The following is a 22022-nucleotide window of genomic DNA, read 5'->3' on the forward strand; positions in this document are numbered from 1 at the left end:
AAGTCCTAAATAATTTCACTTCGAATGATAGGTCAATATATATTTCACAGTATTATCGTCAACAAGAACAACAGAATGGTCAAACTTTCCACACTCACATGATCTAATGGGGCTTTACTAAAGAGCAATTAATTCTCAACGACAAGATAAAGAACCACACAGCATTTAGCGCTATAAAGTAGTGTGATTGCAAAGAAAGAGAGAAGCTTGATATCTCGGATTCTACTAATTGAGGAAAACAATAACCCAACAAAACGCACCTTTAAATATTACACTAGCTAACACTGATGCGTGACGTCATTCAGGCGCCATTTTGTTAATTTCTATTATTGACCCTATTTCCGTCATTCATTGTCAATTCTCAACCATAATTGATATGCATAAACCTGACGTCATGGCAGAAGTGTACGCGTGCGTCAAAAGTTTAAAATTGTCAAAATGCTTAATGGACCAATAAATTTGCGCACGCGGACGCATGCGTGCGCGTCTTTGCTTGTGCCGTCCGTATTGAATATATAAATGAAATGTTGTCTCTATTATTGTGTAGCTAATACTATTTTTAGCAATTTTAAATCTCTTTTAACCATTATTGACCTAAATTTAGCTCACATACGTATGCTAAACCACAAAATTGACGCACGTACGCAAACGAAACATTAGCAAAAGTGGTTTTTTGGTCCTCGAAAATTTGAAATATTGCATCCCCCCCCCCCCCCTTGAGCGCCGGGGGGAGGGGGGCCATCTCCAAAAAAAAGGTAAAATTAACGTTAAAAAATGTAAAAATACACATATTTTTTTTTAAAGTAATGATATCAGTATTCTTTCAGCTTCTGCATCGCTGTTTGTTTAATTGCTTCAGACCTTTTCAGCCACCACAAAATATATGTCATACATTGGTAATTAATTCTTCATGACTTAAACAATTCTAATTTTTAATCAACATTACAGCTTTTCTACAAAAAGTAAACATACTTTGAAGTTCTGAGTATAATATGTCTAAAGTTTCAAATGCTCGTTATACTAAAAGGAAACTGCTTCAATGTATTTATATAACACACGCTTTACTAGTGGGGAGATTAATGAAATGTTAATACATATAAAGACGGAATATGTTCAAAAATCATATTCATACAGCTTCTGCAGACTGCACTGTTGTTTGCTTAATTACTTCAAGCCTTTGCAGCCGCCAGAAAATATACGTCAGACATTGGTATTTAACCTGCAAAAACTAATATTCTCTCATAACATTATATTGTACAACGAACCAGAACCAATGATTATATGAAGATTACAAAATCGTCTTCATGATTTAATAAGCAAATTAAAATTGTTAATACACCAACCAAGTAACTGATTAGCTACGACAAAAGTATAAATACTTTGAAGTTCTGAGTAATATTTTCAAAGTTTATATTGCTCGTTATACTAATATGAAAACTTTAAATCCAAGATCTGTCATGATAACCTGCTTAAATGCAATTATTCAAAACACGCTTTATTAATGGGGAGATCAAAGGAATAGTAAAACATATAATGCAGAATATGTTTAAATTCTGATAATATAATATGGTAACAACAGTTTATTCGTCATGTAATGGTCGACATTCTTACAGCCTCTTCAGTCTGCACTGCTGTGTGTTTAATCACTTATGGCCTTTTCAGCTATCACAAAATATATGTCAAACATTGGTAATTAACGTGCAAAAGAAAGAATCCTCACATAACATTATCTTGTACACCGAACCAGCACCTGTTATTATATGAAGATTATAAAACCGCACACAGGTTAAGTCTTCATGATTTTATAAGTAAATTCACATTGTAAATACACCCACAAAATAACTGATTTGCTGCAAAAAAAATGTACATACTTTGAAGTTCCGAGTAATAAGTCTAAAGTTTAATTTGCTAATTACACTTAAAAGAAACCTTGGATAGAAGATATGTTATTTAAAACACGCTATACTAGTGGGGAGATTAATGGGATTTTCAAACATATAATGACGGAATATGTTCAAATATCGGTATTCATACATCTTCTGCACTGCTGTTTGTAAAATTGCCTAGGGCCTTTTAAGCTATCGCAAAATATATGTCAGACATTGGTAGTTAACCTGCAAAGGCTAGAGTTCCCGCGTAACATTATCTTGTACAACGAACAAGCACCGTTAATTGTATCAAGGAGTTTTAAGAGATGGAGTCATATCTAGCTCATTCCATTTGTACCATCCTCGAAGCTGCAAGGAGAAAAATATGTCAGGCATGTACTTAACTAGATCTTCCTTGCAAATAAGTATACAAAAGGTTCCGGCCTAGCTGAAAACTAACGGGCCACTTTCAAATGGAAATATGCTTTTGTAAGTGTTTGCCTTTACAGGAGGCAAGCGAAAGGAAATGGAGCAAAATTTCCTGAAATATTCATCCAAATTACTCGACTGGGCATTGTGGGCACTAATCTGACATATAACATCATAAAGGACTGTACAATAACAAATTGACTGTTTATTTTCGTGACCCGGAAATAATTGGAAAAGTATAAAATTGCAGGTTTTAGGATTGTAACATTTTACTATTTTCACAAATTAAAACTGCTATTATACAATGTAAGCAAGTTTCTTGACACAATTAGGCTTTTTATTTGGATTCACATTTTATTATCTATTCGATTTTCCCCCTTGTTAGTTCAAATAAAAAGTGAAATATTAACGCTATGCATTTGTGAACAAAATCACTTCTCAACCTTAGAAAACGGCAGCTGCTTGGCATAATTTGTTGCCAGTTGAAACACGGTCCAGCTCTTAAAACTCCTTGATTGTATGAAGATTGTAAAACCGCACAAAGGAAAATTCTTCATGATTTAATAAGCAAATTCAGATTGAAATACACCAACAAAATTAGACCGCCAAACTGATTCCAAACCGACCATTCGGTTTAAAAATGTTTACATTGGGTCGATCGTCGATCGGGGCATAATTCCACGAAACCGTCACTATTACAAGTTCACCGACAGCCCATTGAAACACGAGTTTCCATGGGTTTCCTGCAAATTTGTGGTATGACGGTTTGGTGAAACGCTGCCATGGGCCCCGATTCATAAACCTCGTTATCAATATTAAGTGTGACACCTGCTTTCAGCTAATCAAATGCAACGATTTCAGTAGCTTGTAACAGCTCTAGCAACCTGTTATTGATAACACGTTTTATGAAAACAGGGCCCTGGTGTCGTTTTGAATTAGGGTCGGTCTCTTTGGAATCATTGGGGATAATAATTAAATTTCCCTCTGTTTATTACAGTGCTAGAGCCAAGAACTGAGCCAAGAAAGAAGCGAGTACGATCATGCTCATGGCAGAACCAAGAGACCGACCCCCATTGCAAAGGGAGCCCAAACAACACTTCATATCGTAATCCAGACCGCCGAAACTAACGCTCTTGTCTTCCAGATAGGGATGGTTGGCATAATCGCAACTGCTTCCTGAGCCCCGGCATCCACGCTGAACGTCTTCTACCCCCTCGATGAACGTGACTGCACTCTGCGTACAGAATGGAAATGGTGATAATAAAAATTAAAAAATGAGTAGTAATAATGACTGTGATAATAATGATAATGATAATAATAATAATAATAATAATAATAATAATAACAATAGTAATGATAAAATGAGTAATAGAAGTAGTAATGGTAATGATAATAATCATAATAATAATGATAAAAATGATAATGATATACGATATAGGCCTCTACCAGACTCTTGAACTGTCGTTTATTTCCGCAACTGTAAATGCTAACCTAATTATGGATTTGTGCTACCTAAGAATGTCCCTTGTACTTCAAAGTAGTCATAAGAATTATTAATTGCCACTTCGTTAAATGTTATGCTCTCGTGGTGACCCCCCCCCCCCCGCCCCGCCGCATCTGCATATATATATGCCTGACTTGTGGAATTTTGTGAAAAAAGAGTGTCCGGGATTTTTTTCGGCGGTACACATTGGGGTTAGGTGTGTGTTGAGCCTATGGGAAAGTTTAGGGTTAGGGTTAGGGTAAGGGTTAAATCAAGACCCCTTTTTTTTTTTTAAAGCCCCAATCTGTGCCGCAGAAGAAAATAACGCGTCCGGGATATCGGGTATCCTTTACGCTCCCTAACCTTCTTGTTCCTCCTTCAAGCTTTCCAAGCTTTTTGGTACTTACATAACACAGACCCTCGCAGAAGGAGTACCTCAAGGCCGTGCCCTCTGGGTCGAAAGCCAGTCCACAACTTGGGTTGTAATCACCAGTGGAAGGTATCTCGCTGTGCCGACACTCGTAGCAAGTTTGGCCCAATCGATTCTCCTTTATGATGTCATCCACAGATGCATCGTTGCAAAGGTCGGAGTCGCAACACTGTCTGCAATCGGATGGAGTCGTGCACCCCATTTCGCATTGTGATGTCAGAAATGAAGGAGAACCCTCAAGACAAGACCGAGAGACGTCGTAGTATGAACTTGAACTTCTCAGCGAAATCGTGGTCTGTATTTTTAATAAGCCAATAAAAAATAACCTCTTACTACTACTAAGCACAATAACAATACTACTAGTAGTATTTTGTCGCAATATACCATTTTCGTAATATGCTAAAAAAAACTTTGTTAAGTTCCTTTTAAAGGTAAAGACCAGTATTGGAAACGCCCCAATTTAAAAAAATTAAATGGAAGCTCTCATTACCAATCATGTGAAAGAATATGTTTTGACTAATACATGATGATACAAAATTTGCCGCGAAACCGCCTACTAATTCATATATTTGGTAAATTTGTTTCTCTCATGGTTTGTGAGAGATGTAGGGTAGTCCCATATACATCTTTCTGTGTATAGTGCTTGTAACTTTACGAAGAATGGGCCAAATTTCTTATCATTTTGATGATTCCAGAACCTTGCAGATGCTAGATGCTAGATGATCAACCTTTTCTGATCGATTCCACAACGTTTCTTTCACAATGCAATCGCTTGACCATAACTGGTCTTTACCTTTAATATATTTCATTCAGAAGTTACGTATAATTGTATTTCAATCGTCAGAACGGAAATTCCATACATTAATTGTATTTATAGGACACACAAACATTCGTAACAGCTAAAATGAATAATTTGTAACTATGCAATTATCAAAGATTTATGTATTACATAATAAACATTGTTCTACTTATTAGAGGAAGGTTCATGTCTAAATGTTTTTTTCGACGAAGTGACTGCAAAAGTTCCTTATCATATCAACTTACGAGACAAGTACCAGTACAGTTCGTGATTGTGTCGACAAAATAGTTGTTCCCGCTTGGTGCAGAGCAGTTGGTCAAGTCGAAAAAAAGACCTTCTTCTGGGAGGAAGGGGACATAGCTTCTTTGGCAGGAATAGCATGTGACAGCACTGGACATGGTCACACATCCTGTGACCAAAAAGAGGGTAACACTTTATGACAAGTCCTTTCTTTTTTTAATGTTAAACCAATTGATTACCATTCATTCTCATTTTTAGCCACTATAAATTTCCGAGCTATACACTGTGAAAAGGTTGGGCAATATTTTCCAACACGTTGCCAATAGTCAACCCAACCATCTATTGGGCAATATTTTCGTATTTTTCCCAACAGTTGGAAGATTTTCCCAACAAATGGGCTACCGTAGTCGGGCAGCTGAAGGGTCATATCTTTGCCCAAATTTTGGTCAAAATACGAAGCAATTATGCACTTGTAGGGTACTTACGTTTACCAATACCACTGGGCAAAATATTGCCCAATAGATGGTTGGGTTGACTATTGGCACAACGTTGGGCAAAGTGTTGAAAAAATATTGCCCAACCTTTTTACATTGTAGGAAATAAAATTAGAAGTGTCGGACCTGACATATTGACTCAATCAAGATCTCATACCGAACGCAAATTATGCCAAGGGTGTACATTTTCCTTTTCTCAGTCATAATCATATTATAATCACTATAGTATAATCATAGATAACACTATAGTGATTATAATGATTGTTATGACTCTATCTTTATCATGTTAATGAAAACAAAGTTCCTTATAAGTTGGTTGCAAATAAGGTAAAACATGTTACTGATATGAGTAGCCATCGTTTCTGTAAACTCATTCATTCGAGAACTATACTAACTAACCTAACTAACACATGTTGTCTTTATTGAGGGAAAAAAAACTTAATGTAGGTATTAATTGGTCTACGTTATTCAAGCGTAATCTTACATACATCAGAGAAAACGAATTGCGAGAGTTTACCTTGAAATTACTGTATAATCTATTGCCAGTAAAAAGTAATCTTTTCATATGGGGAATAACTAATGGCGATGTATGCCCAAAATGTAATATAAAAGAGGATATAAATCACGCATTTATCGAATGCAAACTAAATGAGCCCTTCATTAAACACCTGAAAGAAATATTAAGAGATATATACCAAGTAAAGACATTGATGTTCAGTATCCAACACTTGCTTAAAATAGATTGTGAAAATCATTGTTCTTTATTCCTAACTATAGCTTTTTGGACCATTTACAAATTGATTGTCGATCGGAATATGACAGGAATAGACAAAAGAAACGTTGCTTCCAAACAGAATTTTCCAAAGAGAATTTATAAAAAGATTGGAAAGTCAACCAAATCAGAAAGCACATGTTTTTACCAAAAGAGTTATTACTTGTTATTTAGAAGAAGACAAAAAAAGAAACAAATTATGAGTATAATTCTTATGTTAATGATGATTCAAATGCTTTGCTGGACAACATTTAATTTAAAGTCTTTGTTATGCCAATAATGATGCTTTTTTTTATTGTGTCAGTTTGATTTTATCATTGTATCTTTGAATGTAAACCATGCATGTTTACCTAATAAATCCTCTTATGAGGCAAAGAAAAAAATGTTATCATGTTCTCGCTATCATGTTTATGTCACTACTTTGTCAAATAATTTTTCTTTGTTGGTTCACTTCTCAAACGATATTGGATTTATTTGTACTATGTTTACTTTGTTTGTATTCTACTTTTCTTTACTAAAGAAATGATATCATCAACAAATAGCTTTAGGGTATGTTGGGATTTCGGTATCGTGAAAATGAATGATGTATTGCATGGGCAAAATTGAAATAATTTATAAATATCAAACTTCAGAGGGATTATCATACAAGCATAGCAAATGGGAATATAAAGTTTTCAAATGGTAATATAAAAAATGTACTCAAAAGAGTTATGAATTAAGAAAAAGATATGCCAGCATAACTGTGTAGGCGAGGAAGGGAATCATATAGAATTCATAAAATCACTCAAGCAATAACAATAACAATCATAATAGTTTTGCAAATATCCATGTACAGATGTCTTACGGTTGATGCTGTAGTTCCGGTTTATCATAATGAATAATTGTTTATGATACGTGTCCATACTGTCGGGAAATGTGAACCTCAAACATGGTTTTTTTTTTCTTTTATCTTTTAATAGAGTGTTACAATTGTTTGTATGTAAAACTTATGCGCGTTTACCTGCAAATATGAAGAAGACAAGTAGGTCCATTTCTAGTTTCTCGGTGCAAAGCACGCGATACAGTTGTAGCTTACTTCTGTAAGTTATCCAAAAATAAAGAAAATGGAGGAAATAGGAATAACATTTGTTAAGGGAAATGTATTGCTATCTTTGAATTCGTATAGCATGCCATCGTGTATGGTCAAAAGCGGTAATTAACCATAATATGTGCAGGTTTGAAACCAATGGAATAAATCGATGGTTGAGTAAATCGGCTACTAGTAACTTTTAGTTATATTTTCCCCTCAAACCCCAACAAACTTTTGTCATCTTTTACATTTAAAAGGCCTATTATCAATTGTGACTATGAAATTAAGAAATGACGTAAGAGTGTATTAAATATTTTAATGGTAAGTTCGTTGCAGCAGATTAAGAATTTCAGCTGCACATACTGTCAAAACTAAAATCAATATATAGAGGTCAAACAGAGGAAAAGAGACAAACAAAATAAATGCTCGGCATATCATGAATATTATGATACTTTACATGTGCTCATTACGTACGGATACCCAAAGTTTGCCTACGTTTTTGCACGTAGACAGCACGCACTTGCAAGTACGGCGGGATGTGACCACCGCATAAATGAGACGCGAAGGCAAACGCCTTATTGCTCAAATTTAGCAACAATCGTTGCTAACATTTTGTTTCCCTAAAGATTATACAATGACTAGACATACATAAGTAACACATGACAAGTTGGTATCACATCCAGGCAATGCTGCAATAATGAGGTGTCATAACAACTGCTCTATCAGACTTGACTATTACCCGAAAACAACCTTCTGAATCTTGATTTGAATCAGTTAAACAGTTGAAAATTGTTGTACACAGAAACGACTTTTTCTTTTTCGTAGCAAAGAAGAGAAGAAATTGGTGATGAGCATTCTTAACAAAAACTAAAACAAATATTTTGAACTACGCTTCGCGTTATGTTTCGCACACAATAACTAAAACAATTTGTGGACTTCAAAAGTTAGGTTTGTTCATTTTTTTTAAATAGAGACATCTTACAAAAGACCGTTTGATGTACACAATTTACACCCAAGACGTCTGAAACCAGTTATGTGAACAGCAAGGTACTATGAGTCATGTCAAAAATCGAAGTATCATTTCCAAGGTGACCAGTTTACAAGGAATTGCCTAAAATTAAATAAAGAAAAATTTAAATTGGAAAAGAAAGAGAAGGTGTTTAAAACTTACTATTTACCAGTTAATTGTGTATCGTCGCTCAGAACTTTTCTTTTACAGTGAACTAGAGATGTGCGTGATGCATTAGGCAAACGAGGCACTGGTCGAATATTCTATTGCTACTGTGCTGGCATCATGGCAAAACGAATGAGGAAGTTAAAATGGCTCCAAAATAAGCTCCATCTGTTGATGGATGACTAGCTTTTGACTATAAGCCACCTGGCATCATACAAATATTTGTTGTAGGCCCGTATTCATCTTTATTTTTCTTTCTTTTTCAAACTTGGTCTTTGCTCTTTCCGGGACTGTCTGAAAAAAGGATTGGGGAGGGAGGATTGGACGTTTTGTTTCTCTCTTATCCTTATCCTCGATGTCTCCGCACTTTAACACCTAACTTCTTTTCTTCTGAAACTTACGTCACAGTGAAGACACGCCCACATAGGTAACATTTATTAACATACATAATGACGTAGTGCGGAATTGATTCGTTCCAGTCAAGAGAGGGGTGCATTTCTATTATGTGGACTCGCCTTTGATTGCGTACATAACAGAACAATATCACCCATGTACTATTACCCTAAACGACTTCCTCTTCGAACTATCCTGTCGGACAATTTTATCACTCTGCACTTATCCGAAATGTAATTTATCCGGGGTTATTTGTCCTAGGCGGTCAACTTCACGAGTTTACTTCAGGTAGATCGCTGTCCGGAGGTATAAACATATATATATATATATATTAAATGGTTTATTTCATTAAAAAACATTCGCGGCCCGAGAGCCGAATTTCAGTTTCTTTTACAAAGTATACATCAGTGACAAAGTAAAATTACACGTAAAACATTATGCATGGTAGCATTATCATAGTACATATAGCTCCGTTTAGTCTCATTTCACAACACCCCCTATCGTCAGAGTCAGCAGCCATACATGTTAGCCTACGGACGTCTTTTTAAAAAATCGTTAAAAATTCTTCTTTTTTTGTTTAAACGAAAAGCACATCCATCCCGACGTACGTTATCACCAGCTCTTTCATTGGAGCCCTCATGTCTCATTGACTTTTGAAAGTTCACCCACCGTACTTTTTCAAAATAGGTTGCAAGCTCGCCATTGCCTATAATACACATGTGAAACAAGTTGAATTTTGGACTCAGTCTGCCAAGTGATTGTAAAATTATAGGTCAAGCACACGAAGGATAAGAAGCATGAATTATCAATTATCACTTCTGCTATGTTCATTATGTTCATTTCATCCAACCCCCCACCGTAATTTTTCCATTTAGTAAAAGCAAACATTTTGCCGAGTTTAGCAAAAACATGAATATTCATGAACGGTCAGACAATACAGCCTTTTAGTACGTAACGTATAGTGAATGGGAATGGGCGATGATCCGTCCAGGAGGTAGAGGTCAGTGTTTTGTGCTGGCAATGTTCACGCGAGCGAAAATGAGACAATCGGAGCAATATGAAAATTGCAATTATGTTGCACATATGATATATAATTGTGCATCAACGACCTTGGCAAATTGGTTGGTACATATACAGAAATCTGAATTGTATTACCATATTTGCAATAAAATTTATATTGAACTTATACAAATAGAATAGTAATACATTTTTGATATTCAAAAGAATTAAATGTTTTGGTTGGAAAATGCATAGCCAGATGGGTATGGTATGGTTATGGTGTTTTATATCAAATAACAGAAACAGAGACAACAACAGAAACCAAATCAAAGAATTATAAAATCAAATAGATGCTATAATGCCTATAATGAATTAAACAAATTATACATTGTAGGTAAAATGCAGAACATTTTGTATTTGAGCCAATTTAGTAAAAGATACATGTAGAATAGTGCATAAAAATAAGATAAGTTTCGCATAAAAACATGGGTAAAAGGTTTCCAATTCTAATATTCGATATAATGTGCATCATCTTGGGAATTGTTAAAAAGTCAAACAGGATTTTGAACAATTAAATCTGATTTAGTTTTTTTTGTTTTTATTTTAAAAAAAGTAAAATTCTATGATAACATTATTCAAAAATGCATTCACAGCAACTCCGTTTCGTTGACGATCAGAATAAGGCGAAAGACTTCATGCATGGCTGATTGTCAATAAAACGGAGTTAAGTCTTTTGTCAATTCTACTTGTTGCTACCGCAGGCATCCAATGAAAACGAACTTTTTAAATCAAATTATGAAATGCAAGCATCACTTTAAACAAACAGAGCTTTGTTATTCCTTGCTCATTTTTCCTGATTGAGATGTCATATGAAAGAGCAGAAACTGAACTTTCTAGAAATGTGAATTTTTCGTCGAAATTCAGATACCGCCCGCCAAATGACTTTTTGGTTTCCTTCCTTCAAATTGCTTTTATTCACTTATGCGTGAAATATGCATCATATGAGTTGCATCAAGTGAAAGAGGAGGCTCTAAGCTTTACAAATATGTGTCGTTTATTAATTATAATTGTGATTAAGTTATGATAAAAACATCGATAATTCTCGGTTTCGTTTTTTCTGGGTCGCACTGTATAGTATTTTTTGTAGTTTCTCATAATAATTAATATCATTGTTATAAATATTATCATTATTACTATTATTATCATTAAAACTATAACTATAAGGACCAAAACTGAAAGTACCGATTTTTATGGCAACGGAAAATCCCCGCCTTATGAGAAGGATCTTAGACTAACAACAAACTTTACAGCGACGCTGTCTAAACAAAGTCTGGTTGTTTCGATTAAGATCGATTTAAAAACGGCGGCATGTCGATCAAATATCGTGGCTTCGACTGTAAGTCCAGCTTTCAAGTGATAGAATTGTAAGGAGGTATAAAATGAATGAACGGTAACATGAAAGACAAATAGACAACTCTCCATGCCTTTTGGACATCAAATTTCATGTTTTTTCTTCTTTCTTGTGATTGAGATAATCTACTCCCCTGAAAGCAAGGTATAGCATGCAAAATGATATTCTGCTTCACATGTTATGAAGTCGGATCAAGACCACAAATAAATACAAAGAAAACGAAAGAATTGTGAAATTTGATGTACAAAAGGCATGGAGAGTTGTCCACAAATAATGTCATCAAATTGAATATCGCCCTCTAGTGACTAGTCATTTCAAAATGCTTTAGCTTCCTTATTCCTTGACCGATTTTGTTCAAATTTTCACTGATTTTTTTTCAAATACAGTACATTAAACTTTACAATAAAAGTAACTAATAGTATGAAGGTTTTGGTTCCCTTTAATGAAAAACATGATAGCTTATTTGGGATCTTTTTTCTGTATTTTTTTCCAGCATTTCATAACAACAGACATAGACAAACACACGAACAAACACACACCCACACACACAAATAGTACACACCAGAGCACCACCATTGTTATTATGTTCAAAATTGGACAATTCCTATGAACAAGTGAGTGGAAAAATATATTTCCCAGTATTTCCCAGTATTTCCCGGTAAAAGCGGTAAATACCGGTAAAAAGCGGGAAATACCGGTAAATACCGTTTATTTCCCGACGTCCGGGAAATAAGCCTCCGAAGCGGGAAATATGCCAACCCTGTACATTTCTCATCTACACAATTTCTCTTCACGATCCTCGGCCATTAACATCGCCTTTCTAACTGCTCTGTACAAATACAATCCAACAAATTCGTATAACAAATAATCATTACTTTAACTGAATGACCGACGTGTATTTTGTTGTTCTTGGCCTACGCCTGTCATTAATTTGATGGTTAATTATACCGAACAATAGTCAGCACAATCTTCTCTACTGTTTTTACATCTTTGATTATCAACTTGCAAAGAGCGTGTTATATGAGTTGAGGGTGGAATTTTGTTTAAAGACCGAATCTCCGATTGAGTTTCTACATGTGTTATGTCTCAATCAAAGCAGTAGATCACCTAATTCGTCTCCTTGACGAGTTCAATGTATAGTAAATCAATGTATTGCCATTTCAAATGAAAAATGTTGAATGTGATTATTCTATTTGGCAATTGAGTTTGTCGGAGCTGACGTAATTGGGAGGGATATGGTAGCTACAGTATGAATTTGAGTTCCTCTCCAAAATATTTTTCGGCGGCAATCCCCCCGTGGCTCCCAGTATACCAAGAAGATTATCGATAAAACAATTAAAAATGTTTCTATGTTATTTAACTTAACCGCAGTCCTGACCGAGAAAATAAAATCTAGCAAAGTATAGAGCTTATAAAGATGCATTACGGTGATTACATTTGTGAATACGAGTTGAAATCCCAACACAACCCCCCCCCCCCCCCAACTCCGTGAACGGAAGGATACCATGCGTGTTCCCAAACTCTCCGGCTCGTGACAAAAAAAAGGTCTACCCGTATTTACTTTACACACCGGACTTTGCTGAAAGGGGGGGGGGTGGTGAAAAAGGCTCGTATAACAAAAGAAAAAGGTCGACCTGCATTGACTTTACACACCGGACTTTTGCTGAAAAGGGGGTCGCTGGGAACACGCATATGCGTACCCTAAATAACACTGATTGGGGGGGGTTGATGATCTCGAATTGGTATCTCTCTCTCTCTCTCTCTCTCCCTCCCTCCCTTCCACCCTCTCTCTCTCTCTCAATCTCTCTCTTTCTCTCCCCCCCCCCCCCCACTCTCTCTCTCACTCTCTCTCCTTCCCCCTCTCTCCCTCTATCTCTCCCTCCCTCTGAGTGTAGTGATGGTTATTTTACCTGACTGCTAAGAGAGCATAAATGCCTGTTAGTAAGCGACCGACGGCTTTAGGTCTTCTCTCTCTCTCTCTCTCTCTCTCTCTTTCTCTCTCGTTCGTCCTCAATCTCTATCCCCTCGACTCATTGTGGTGTTGTCAGGAATTCTTTTTTTACGTAATTTACCAAAACAAGTCGTTCTTTTACTCTATTCTGATGCTTCCTATACGAAAAAACACCTTTTGAAATATATCATAAAGCTATGTACCCTATTCTTTAAAATATAAAAGAAGAATATACCTCAATAGGAATTATCGTATACGATTCAATTTCTAATTTTCTATATACATTTATGCAAAAATAACTTTCATCTAAAAACAAATATTCTTCCTATCCCTCGGCTGTAGCCGGATATCAGCAACGAAATGATGCGTGTATTACATCTCCATCAGCAGTTCACTTAATCATATTTACTGAGAAGAAAGTGATGAAATACTATTTAAATTAAACTTGCTCTTTTAGTTAAAATGCGTGTACCCGATGCCTTCCTGCCCTACTATCAAGAGATTAGATGACATTATACCAACTCCTTCCTCTCGAAGACGGCTCATCAGCTCTTCCCTTTAGTCCTCCTTCTTCTGTCTTTTGTCAGAATAGAAGTCATGGCCCTATTTCATGAAATTTGTTAACAAATGCAAATTTTCATTGTAGTTTAGCATTTGTTGTTGATAACAAGTTTTATGAAACAGGGCCCTAATCAGCACATTTAACTTCCTGAGGACAAATGTTTAGATGTCTTTAATGCTGATTTACTAGCTCTCCGCTTTGCTAAGGTTACCCTCTCCGATATCAAAAAGCTGCCTACAATGGTATGCCACTGAATTCAGGTAACTCAAATGGCAAGTCCGACCCATTCGCAAGCTGAATTAAATGAATGGAGAGAGAGAAAAAAATCAGCGAAAGTCTCATCAAAATCGGATGCAAATAAGAAAGTTATGAAATTTTAAAGCTTTGGATAAGTTCGTCAAACAGTGATATTATGAATCACGTATAGGCTGTAGGATAGTGGGGAGATTAATGTAATAAATATTAAAATTATTCGTCGCTTATAAAAAAGAAACAAGTAATGATATCAGTATTCTTTCAGCTTCTGCACTGCTGTTTGTTTAATTGCTTCAGACCTTTTCAGCCACCACAAAATATATGTCATACATTGGTAATTAATTTGTTATGACTTAATGAATTCAAATTGTTAATAAACCAACAACATTACAGATTTGCTACAAAAGTGAACATACTTTGAAGTTCTGAGTATAATATTTCTAAAGTTTAAAATGCTCGTTATACTAATAGGACACTGCTTCAATGTATATATATAACACACGCTCTACTAGTGGGGAGTTAATGGAAAAGTAATACAATTATAATAACAGAAAATGTTCAAATCCTGATTGCTTATGGTAATCAGTTAACATACTTTCAAAGTTCTAAGTAATATTTTTAAAGTTTAAATTGCTCTTTACACTTAAAGGAAACTTTAAATCTGAGATAGATGTATATTATTTACTTCTTCAATGTAGTTATTCAAAACTATAGTGGGGAGATTAATTGAATTTTAATACATATAAAGACGGAATATGTTCAAAGATCAGTATTCATACAGCTTCTGCAGACTGCACTGTTGTTTGTGTAATTGCTTCAGGCCTTTTCAGCCGTCACAAAATATATGTCAGACATTGGTATTTAACCTGCAAAAGCTAGAGTTTTTACATAACATTATCTTGTACATCGAACAAGCACCTATAAATGTATGAAGATTATAAAACCGTACAAAGGTGAAGTCTTTAAGATTTATTAAGCAAATTCAAATTATAAATACATCAACAAAATTACGGATTTGCTACAAAAAGAATACATACTTTGAAGTTCAGAGTAGTATTTATTAAGTTTTAATAGCTTGTTTCCATGGGTTTCTGGTAAACCTGTGGTATTTATTTATTTCACTTCTTTATTCAGGGTAGTTTGTTCAGTATACAAAAATAAAAACCTGGTCTTCCACAGAGCCCTGATTATAACAACTGCACATGAAAAGTACATGAATTACAATTAGAACTGTACAATATCAAATCATAACATTTAACACAATTTATGCATGGTTTTAGAAAATGATAAAAATCAACTTTAAAAATAAGTTAAACAAAATATTGGTAATACATTAATTGACTATAATATTACACAAAAGAACAACAGTTAATTAATTATAAGTATACTAACATTACATTATAAGCATGGTATGGTAATGGAGTCAAGTAACATGACAAAAACTGAATCATAATAGATAATGAGAAAAAAAACTGTGATAAACATGTAAGAGCTTTAATCTGTTGGTATGAAAAGTGCATTAAATGTAGTGATGAGGGCGGTCTCACATGAATGATTAGGTCGAAAATCGAACTGTTTGGGGGTAAAGGACAAACCAAATCCAAAAATACTTACCTTTAATAGAAGCAGAAAAATCAGACAAACCAATCAAAACAAGTTTGAGCAAAATCGGATAACTAATAAGAAAGTTATGAGTTTTTGAAAAAGTATGTAAAAAACTATGGAACAATGAAAAGCACAAGACAAATTGGGAACTCATTTATCAGTCTGTGACGTCATGTCCTCACTATCCACTAATTATATTCTTTATATTGATAATATAAATTTCCTATTTTCCCCCTAAGAATCTGATTTCTTCACACCAGCATCCAATTTAGATTGTTAGTAATATGTTTTTGTGTGGATGCACTAATATAGAGTAATTTTTTTCCAGTTAAATCGTGAAAAATGTAAATTATGGTAAACTATTTATATAAAAATCAATAATTATGAATATACGATATTCAGAAAATAGTATCGATTCTTCAATGTTCATAAAAGATTTTGTGAAATGTCACGCACGCAATATCATACAAATCATATAACCTGGGCAAAGGTAAGGGGGAATCAAGTTTTGGGGGATAAAAAGCGAAATTTATGGGATTAAACTATATAAAGCAATTGATAAATAGTAAGGACCTGAAGTCACAAACTAATATCTAAATTCACAATTTGTGTAGTGATTTTCATTGTTCCATAGTTTTACATACTTTTTCAAAATACATAACTTTCTTATTAGTTATCCGATTTTACTTAAACTTTTTGTGATTGGTTTGTCTGATTTTTCTGCTTCTATTGAAAGTAAGTTATTTTTGGAGTGGACTCGTACTTTAAGTGGTCGTTTTTCCTGACAGAAATTCAAGGAGAATCCTATTCACTGCCTTTTCTATTATTTTGGATAAGATGGGGAGAATGGCTATTGGCCTATAATTAGGTACTTGAAATTTATATTGTGTGACGGTTTGGTGAAACGCTGTCAGGGGCCCGATTCATAAACCTTGGTATCAATGTCTAGTGTCTTATTTGCGTTCAGCCAATCAAATGCAACGATTTCAGTAGCTTGTATTTTGCAACGTGTTATTGATAACATGTTTAATGAACAGGGCCCTTGTGTCGTTTGGTTTCGAATTGGGGTCAGTCTGGTCACAATTATTGGGGGATAATAATTGAATTTCCCTTTATTTATTACAGTGCTAGGGCCAAGAACTGACCCAAGAAAAATGCGAGTATGCTCATGATCATTGCAGAACCATCAGACCGACCCCGATTGCAAAGGGAACCTAAACAACACTTCATATCGTAATCCAGACTGGCGATACTAACGCTCTTGTCCTCCCGATATGGATGGTTGGCTCTATCGCAACCGATTCCAAATGTCTGGCATCCACGCCGAACGTCTTCTACCCCCTCGATGAATGTGACTGCAATCTACGGAATGGTAAAGTAATGAAAAATGAAATAAATAACAACATCAATTATTTTTAATGATAACAATATTGATTTTAATTAACAAAATTGTTTTAATAATAATTAATTATTTAATAATAATGATTTAATTTAATAATAATGAAAAATTAATGTAATTATAATAATAATAATGATGATAATAATAATAGTAATAATCATAATAATAATAATAATAAAAACAATAATGATAATAATAATAATGATAAAAATGAATAGGCCTAATAGTAGTCGTAATGATGATAATAATAATGATGATAATGATGATAAATGATAACACAAATAATAATGATTTAGTGATAATGATGATAATGATGATTATATAATGAAATACATGTAAACAATCACAACGGCTTTCAAAAATTAGACATAGAGGAAACTTCAATATAGTCCTCCATCATGAATTATAAATTGCCACTTCATGGAATATTATGGTCCCCTGATGACCCCCCCCCCCCCCCCTCTTGCCTGTCATATTCTTCTTTGCCGTTTACTTTTAATTCAATATTTTCAAATACGTTTCTTTAGTTCTTCTCACTTTTCCTTCCTTTTCCTTTCTTCTTGCGCTTAGAAACATTGTATTAAGCGCTTTATAAATGTAATCTATTATTTGATTTGATTTGATTTGATAAGGTTTTATTCGAATATTCAACAATACAGCTGGAGGCTGATGCAAGTGAATTTACAAGGTAAAAATGATTCCATAGACATAAAAATATAATTATATGCTTTAACACTTTTAAATGAATCCAGATATAAACAGTACATAGTAAATAAATCATAAATAATGAAAACAATAATAATATTTAGTTCGGTTTGCATACTTGGATATGAAATAAATAGAAATTCAAAGGGTGTAAGATCAGATATACAGTTTGAGAGTCGGTGCAGGACATTTTGATAATGTATTAAGAAAAATATTATTTTTGATCATTAAACAATTGAAACTAAATGATTAAACTGTAACATTTACATGAAGTATATATACAAATAAATCGACTATTATTATTATTATTTTCTGCATATTTGGCATATTTGCCTTGTGGTTCAGAAGCCTCAAAAAGGGTGTCCGGATCCGGATAGCGGGTATCCTCTATCGCTCCCATAACCTTTTTGATACTTACATAACACAGACCCTGGCAGAAGGAGTACCTCAAGTCTGTGCCCTCTGGGTCGAAAGCCAGTCCACAACTGGGGTTGAAATTACCAATGTAAGGTATCTCGCTGTGCCGACACTCGTAGCAAGTTTGGCCCATTCGATTCTCCTTTATGACGTCATCCACAGCTGCATTGTTGCAAAAGTCGGAGTCGCAACACTGTCTGCAATCGAGTCGACCGACGAATAGATTCGTGCATCCTGTATCGCATTGTGATGGTATAAGTGAAGGAGACTCCTCATCAAGGCAAGATCGAGTGACCCCGCGAGTGACCCCGCGAGTGACCCCGTAGGTTGAAGTTCTCAGCGAAATCATTGTCTGTATTTTTAATGAGACGATGTAAAAAAAAATAAAAAAAAAAAAAAACCTCTTACTGCTATACTTCTAAACATAATAACAATATTTCTACTCCCACTAAAATAATACTCAATGTAATAATATTAATAATAACAATAATAATAAAAATTCACTTTAAAATAGTGCTTTGAGTACTCTTTTGATAGTAAATTTCAGTATCGACACGCACATACTTTTGAAGAAGAGGAACAGAGGCAACTTTAAAGTGTGTCCATCTAAACCGAATCTATGTCTATAGTTGGCTCTGAGTGGAGATACTTATGTAAAATTGATAGGCCTTATCACCAAAGCCCATTATACAAATAGATATGCCCAACTCAGTTTAGGGTACATTGCAACACTTTCAACAATCTGGATATCTAACGAATATTTTTACACTATGTCACTAGAGCCATATCTATGATACTACAAGCAGTTGAAATATTTCGTGGCACTAGATCATTTTCGTAATATGCAAAAAACCTTTGTTAAATACCTTTTATATTTTTTTCCACAAGTTACGTATAATTGCATTTCAATCGTCAAAATGGATATTACATACAGTAATTGTATTTATACGACAGACAAACATTCGTATTAGCTAAAATAAATATTTTGTAACTATGCACTTATCAAAGATTTATTTATTACATAATAAACATTGTTTTATTTGAGGAAGGTCCATGCCTATTTATTTTTTCTCGACGAAATGACTGCCAATACTCCTTATCAACTCAACTTACAAGACAAGTCCCAGTACATTCCGTGTCTGTATCGACGTTGTTTTGGCTTGGTGCAGAGCAGTCGGTCACGTCGAAAACACCTTTTTCTTGGTCGAAGGGGACGTCTTCTTGGCAGGTATAGCATGTGACAGCACTGGACATGGTCACACATCCTGTGACCAAAAAGAGGTTAACATTTCATATCAAGTCCTTTTTGTTTTTTAATGTTGAGCCAATATTGAATGCCATTCATTCTCATTTTTAGCCAGTATAAATTTTCGAGCTGTAGAAAATAAAATTAGAAGTGTTGAACCTGACATATTGTCTCAGGCAAGATCATATGCCGAACTCAAATTATGCCAAGGGTTTAAGTTTTCTTCTTCTTTAAGTCATAATCGTAAATAATACAGTAATGATTATTATGATCGATGTTAGATTTATTTTTTATTATCATGCTCTGACTATCATGTTTATGTCACTACTTTTACTATGGTTCACTTCTTAAACCATATTGGATTTATTTGTACTTTGTTTACTTTGTTCGTATTCTACTTTTCTTGAATAAAGAAATTATATCAACATCATATAATAATAATCAAAATGTTATGATTTCGGTATCATGAAAATAATGATGTATTGCATGGGCAAAATTGAACGAACAGTACAAATATCAAACTTCAAAAGGATTATCATACAAGCATAGCAAATAGGAATATAAAGTTCTCAAGTGGTGGTATAAAAAAGGTATACTCAGAAGGATTATCAAACAACCATGGCAAAAAGTAATATGAACATTAAAAAAAAATGGTAAAAGAAAGAAAAAGATAAGCCGGCATAACTGCGTTGGTAAGGAAGGAATTAATAAAGAAGTATATAAAATCATTCGAGCAATAAATAACAATAGTTTTGCAAATATTCATGTACAGATGTCTTACGGTTGATGCTATAGAGTCGATTTATCATAATGAATAATTCTTGATGTTACTTGTCCATAATGTCGGAAAATGTAAGCCCCAAAGATGGATCGTTTTCGTATCTTCTACATTCCAACAGATTGTTAGTATTGTTTGTATGTAAAAACTTATGCGTGTTTACCTGCAAATATGAAAAAGACAAGAAGGTCCATTTCTAGTTTTTCAATCGAAGGCACGTGAGAAAGTTGTAGCTTACTTCTGTTAGTTATCAAGAGACAAAGAAAATGGAAGAAATAGGATTATAATAATCAGGGAAAATGATTGTCTTCTTTAATGTATATCAGGACATCGTGTATGATGGCAACATTTTAGTCATCTGAATGTACATGGTTTGGACCAACGGAATAGTTAGATACTTGAGCAAATTCGCTAGCTTTTAGATTTATTTTTTTCGCTCAAGTTTGTTCTAAATGACCAAATGTACAGTGGTTTTCTTTCAAAAGGAAACCCGGATTTTCCCATCAGTTTAAAAACGAGATGATTGTGTTATATAAAATGGAGTCTTATTATTTATGTCCGAATTCAATTCATCTTCTTGAATATTTTACGATGTTTTCATGCATGAATGAATTGGAAATATTTTAAGTGAGTGATGTCAAAAGTAGTTTGCGCACAGAAATGGGTGATAAAGATATTCAAGAACAAATAATTGATAGTGCATTGTGTTTCTTATCATGTATTAGACCAGCCAAACATTTAAAAAAAGGCTTTAGAAAAATCTCCCATGGCATTTTGGGGGTAATGCATGACATTCATGCTAACAATACTAGGAGATACTGAGGGAAGGGGAGCATGCCACGCAATTTATTTTTGTTATACTTAGAATGCCATTTTGTCTCCTAATTGGAAAGAATGTAAAAAATCATGATTGTTTTTATTTTTTGACCAAATATAAATTATATGATAAAAATCTTTCAATTGATATAATTTTCATTATTAGTTAGAAGCAAAAAAACCTGATTAATATACGTTTGAAATTTGGATACTTCACACATATTTATGGTGCAATGAAACATAAAATTGTAACGTACTCAGAATATGGGGTTTGTTAATAAATTAATCATATTTCGAGGTTTTTAAAACGCCATAAATTTGTACGATTGAACACTTTTTATTAAGTTTACATATGAGATGTTGTTATGTAACACGCGTAAAAGAAATGAGCAGATGATCTGAAGGATAAATCATTTTGTTTTCCAAAAATTAATTTATGTCATTTTAGACGATACGCATTTTGAGTGGAAACACTGTACATATTTACATCTTCAATGAACAACAAAATTACCCACCCACCAAAGTTATTTTTTTAATAGAGACATCTTACAAAATCTTATTGTAAAAAAAAATAAAAATACATCTAAGACGTTTGAAGCAGCGAGGAACTATGAATCATATTAAAAATCAAAGTATCATTTTCCAGGTGACCAGTTTACAAGGCATTGCGTAAAATTCAATAAAGAACCGTTCAGAATATAAAACGAAAGAGAAAAGAAGGTGTTAA

At 34.1% G+C, this 22022-nt stretch overlaps 1 protein-coding gene across 2 annotated transcripts; it reads right to left on the bottom strand.

Moving 5' to 3' along the window:
• Positions 1–821: 821 nt before the first annotated feature.
• LOC105445886 lies at positions 822–20696 on the bottom strand. Of its 2 annotated transcripts, none has more exons than XM_030987076.1 (4): positions 20643–20696; positions 19569–19720; positions 18457–18807; positions 822–3531 (listed from the first exon to the last, which is right to left on the bottom strand). In XM_030987076.1, the coding sequence occupies exons 1-4, from the start codon at positions 20671–20673 to the stop codon at positions 3289–3291; spliced, it is 777 nt and encodes a 258-aa protein (XP_030842936.1). In that variant the 5' UTR covers positions 20674–20696; the 3' UTR covers positions 822–3288. The 2 variants fall into 2 exon arrangements, with proteins under 2 accessions (XP_030842936.1, XP_030842935.1); XM_030987075.1 differs by lacking the exon at positions 822–3531 and adding an exon at positions 16688–17296.
• Between the last annotated feature and the right edge of the window lie 1326 nt (positions 20697–22022).

This window comes from Strongylocentrotus purpuratus, unplaced genomic scaffold (genome assembly GCF_000002235.5).
Source record: "Strongylocentrotus purpuratus isolate Spur 01 unplaced genomic scaffold, Spur_5.0 spur5_scaffold_16, whole genome shotgun sequence".
NCBI lineage: Eukaryota > Metazoa > Echinodermata > Echinoidea > Camarodonta > Strongylocentrotidae > Strongylocentrotus > Strongylocentrotus purpuratus.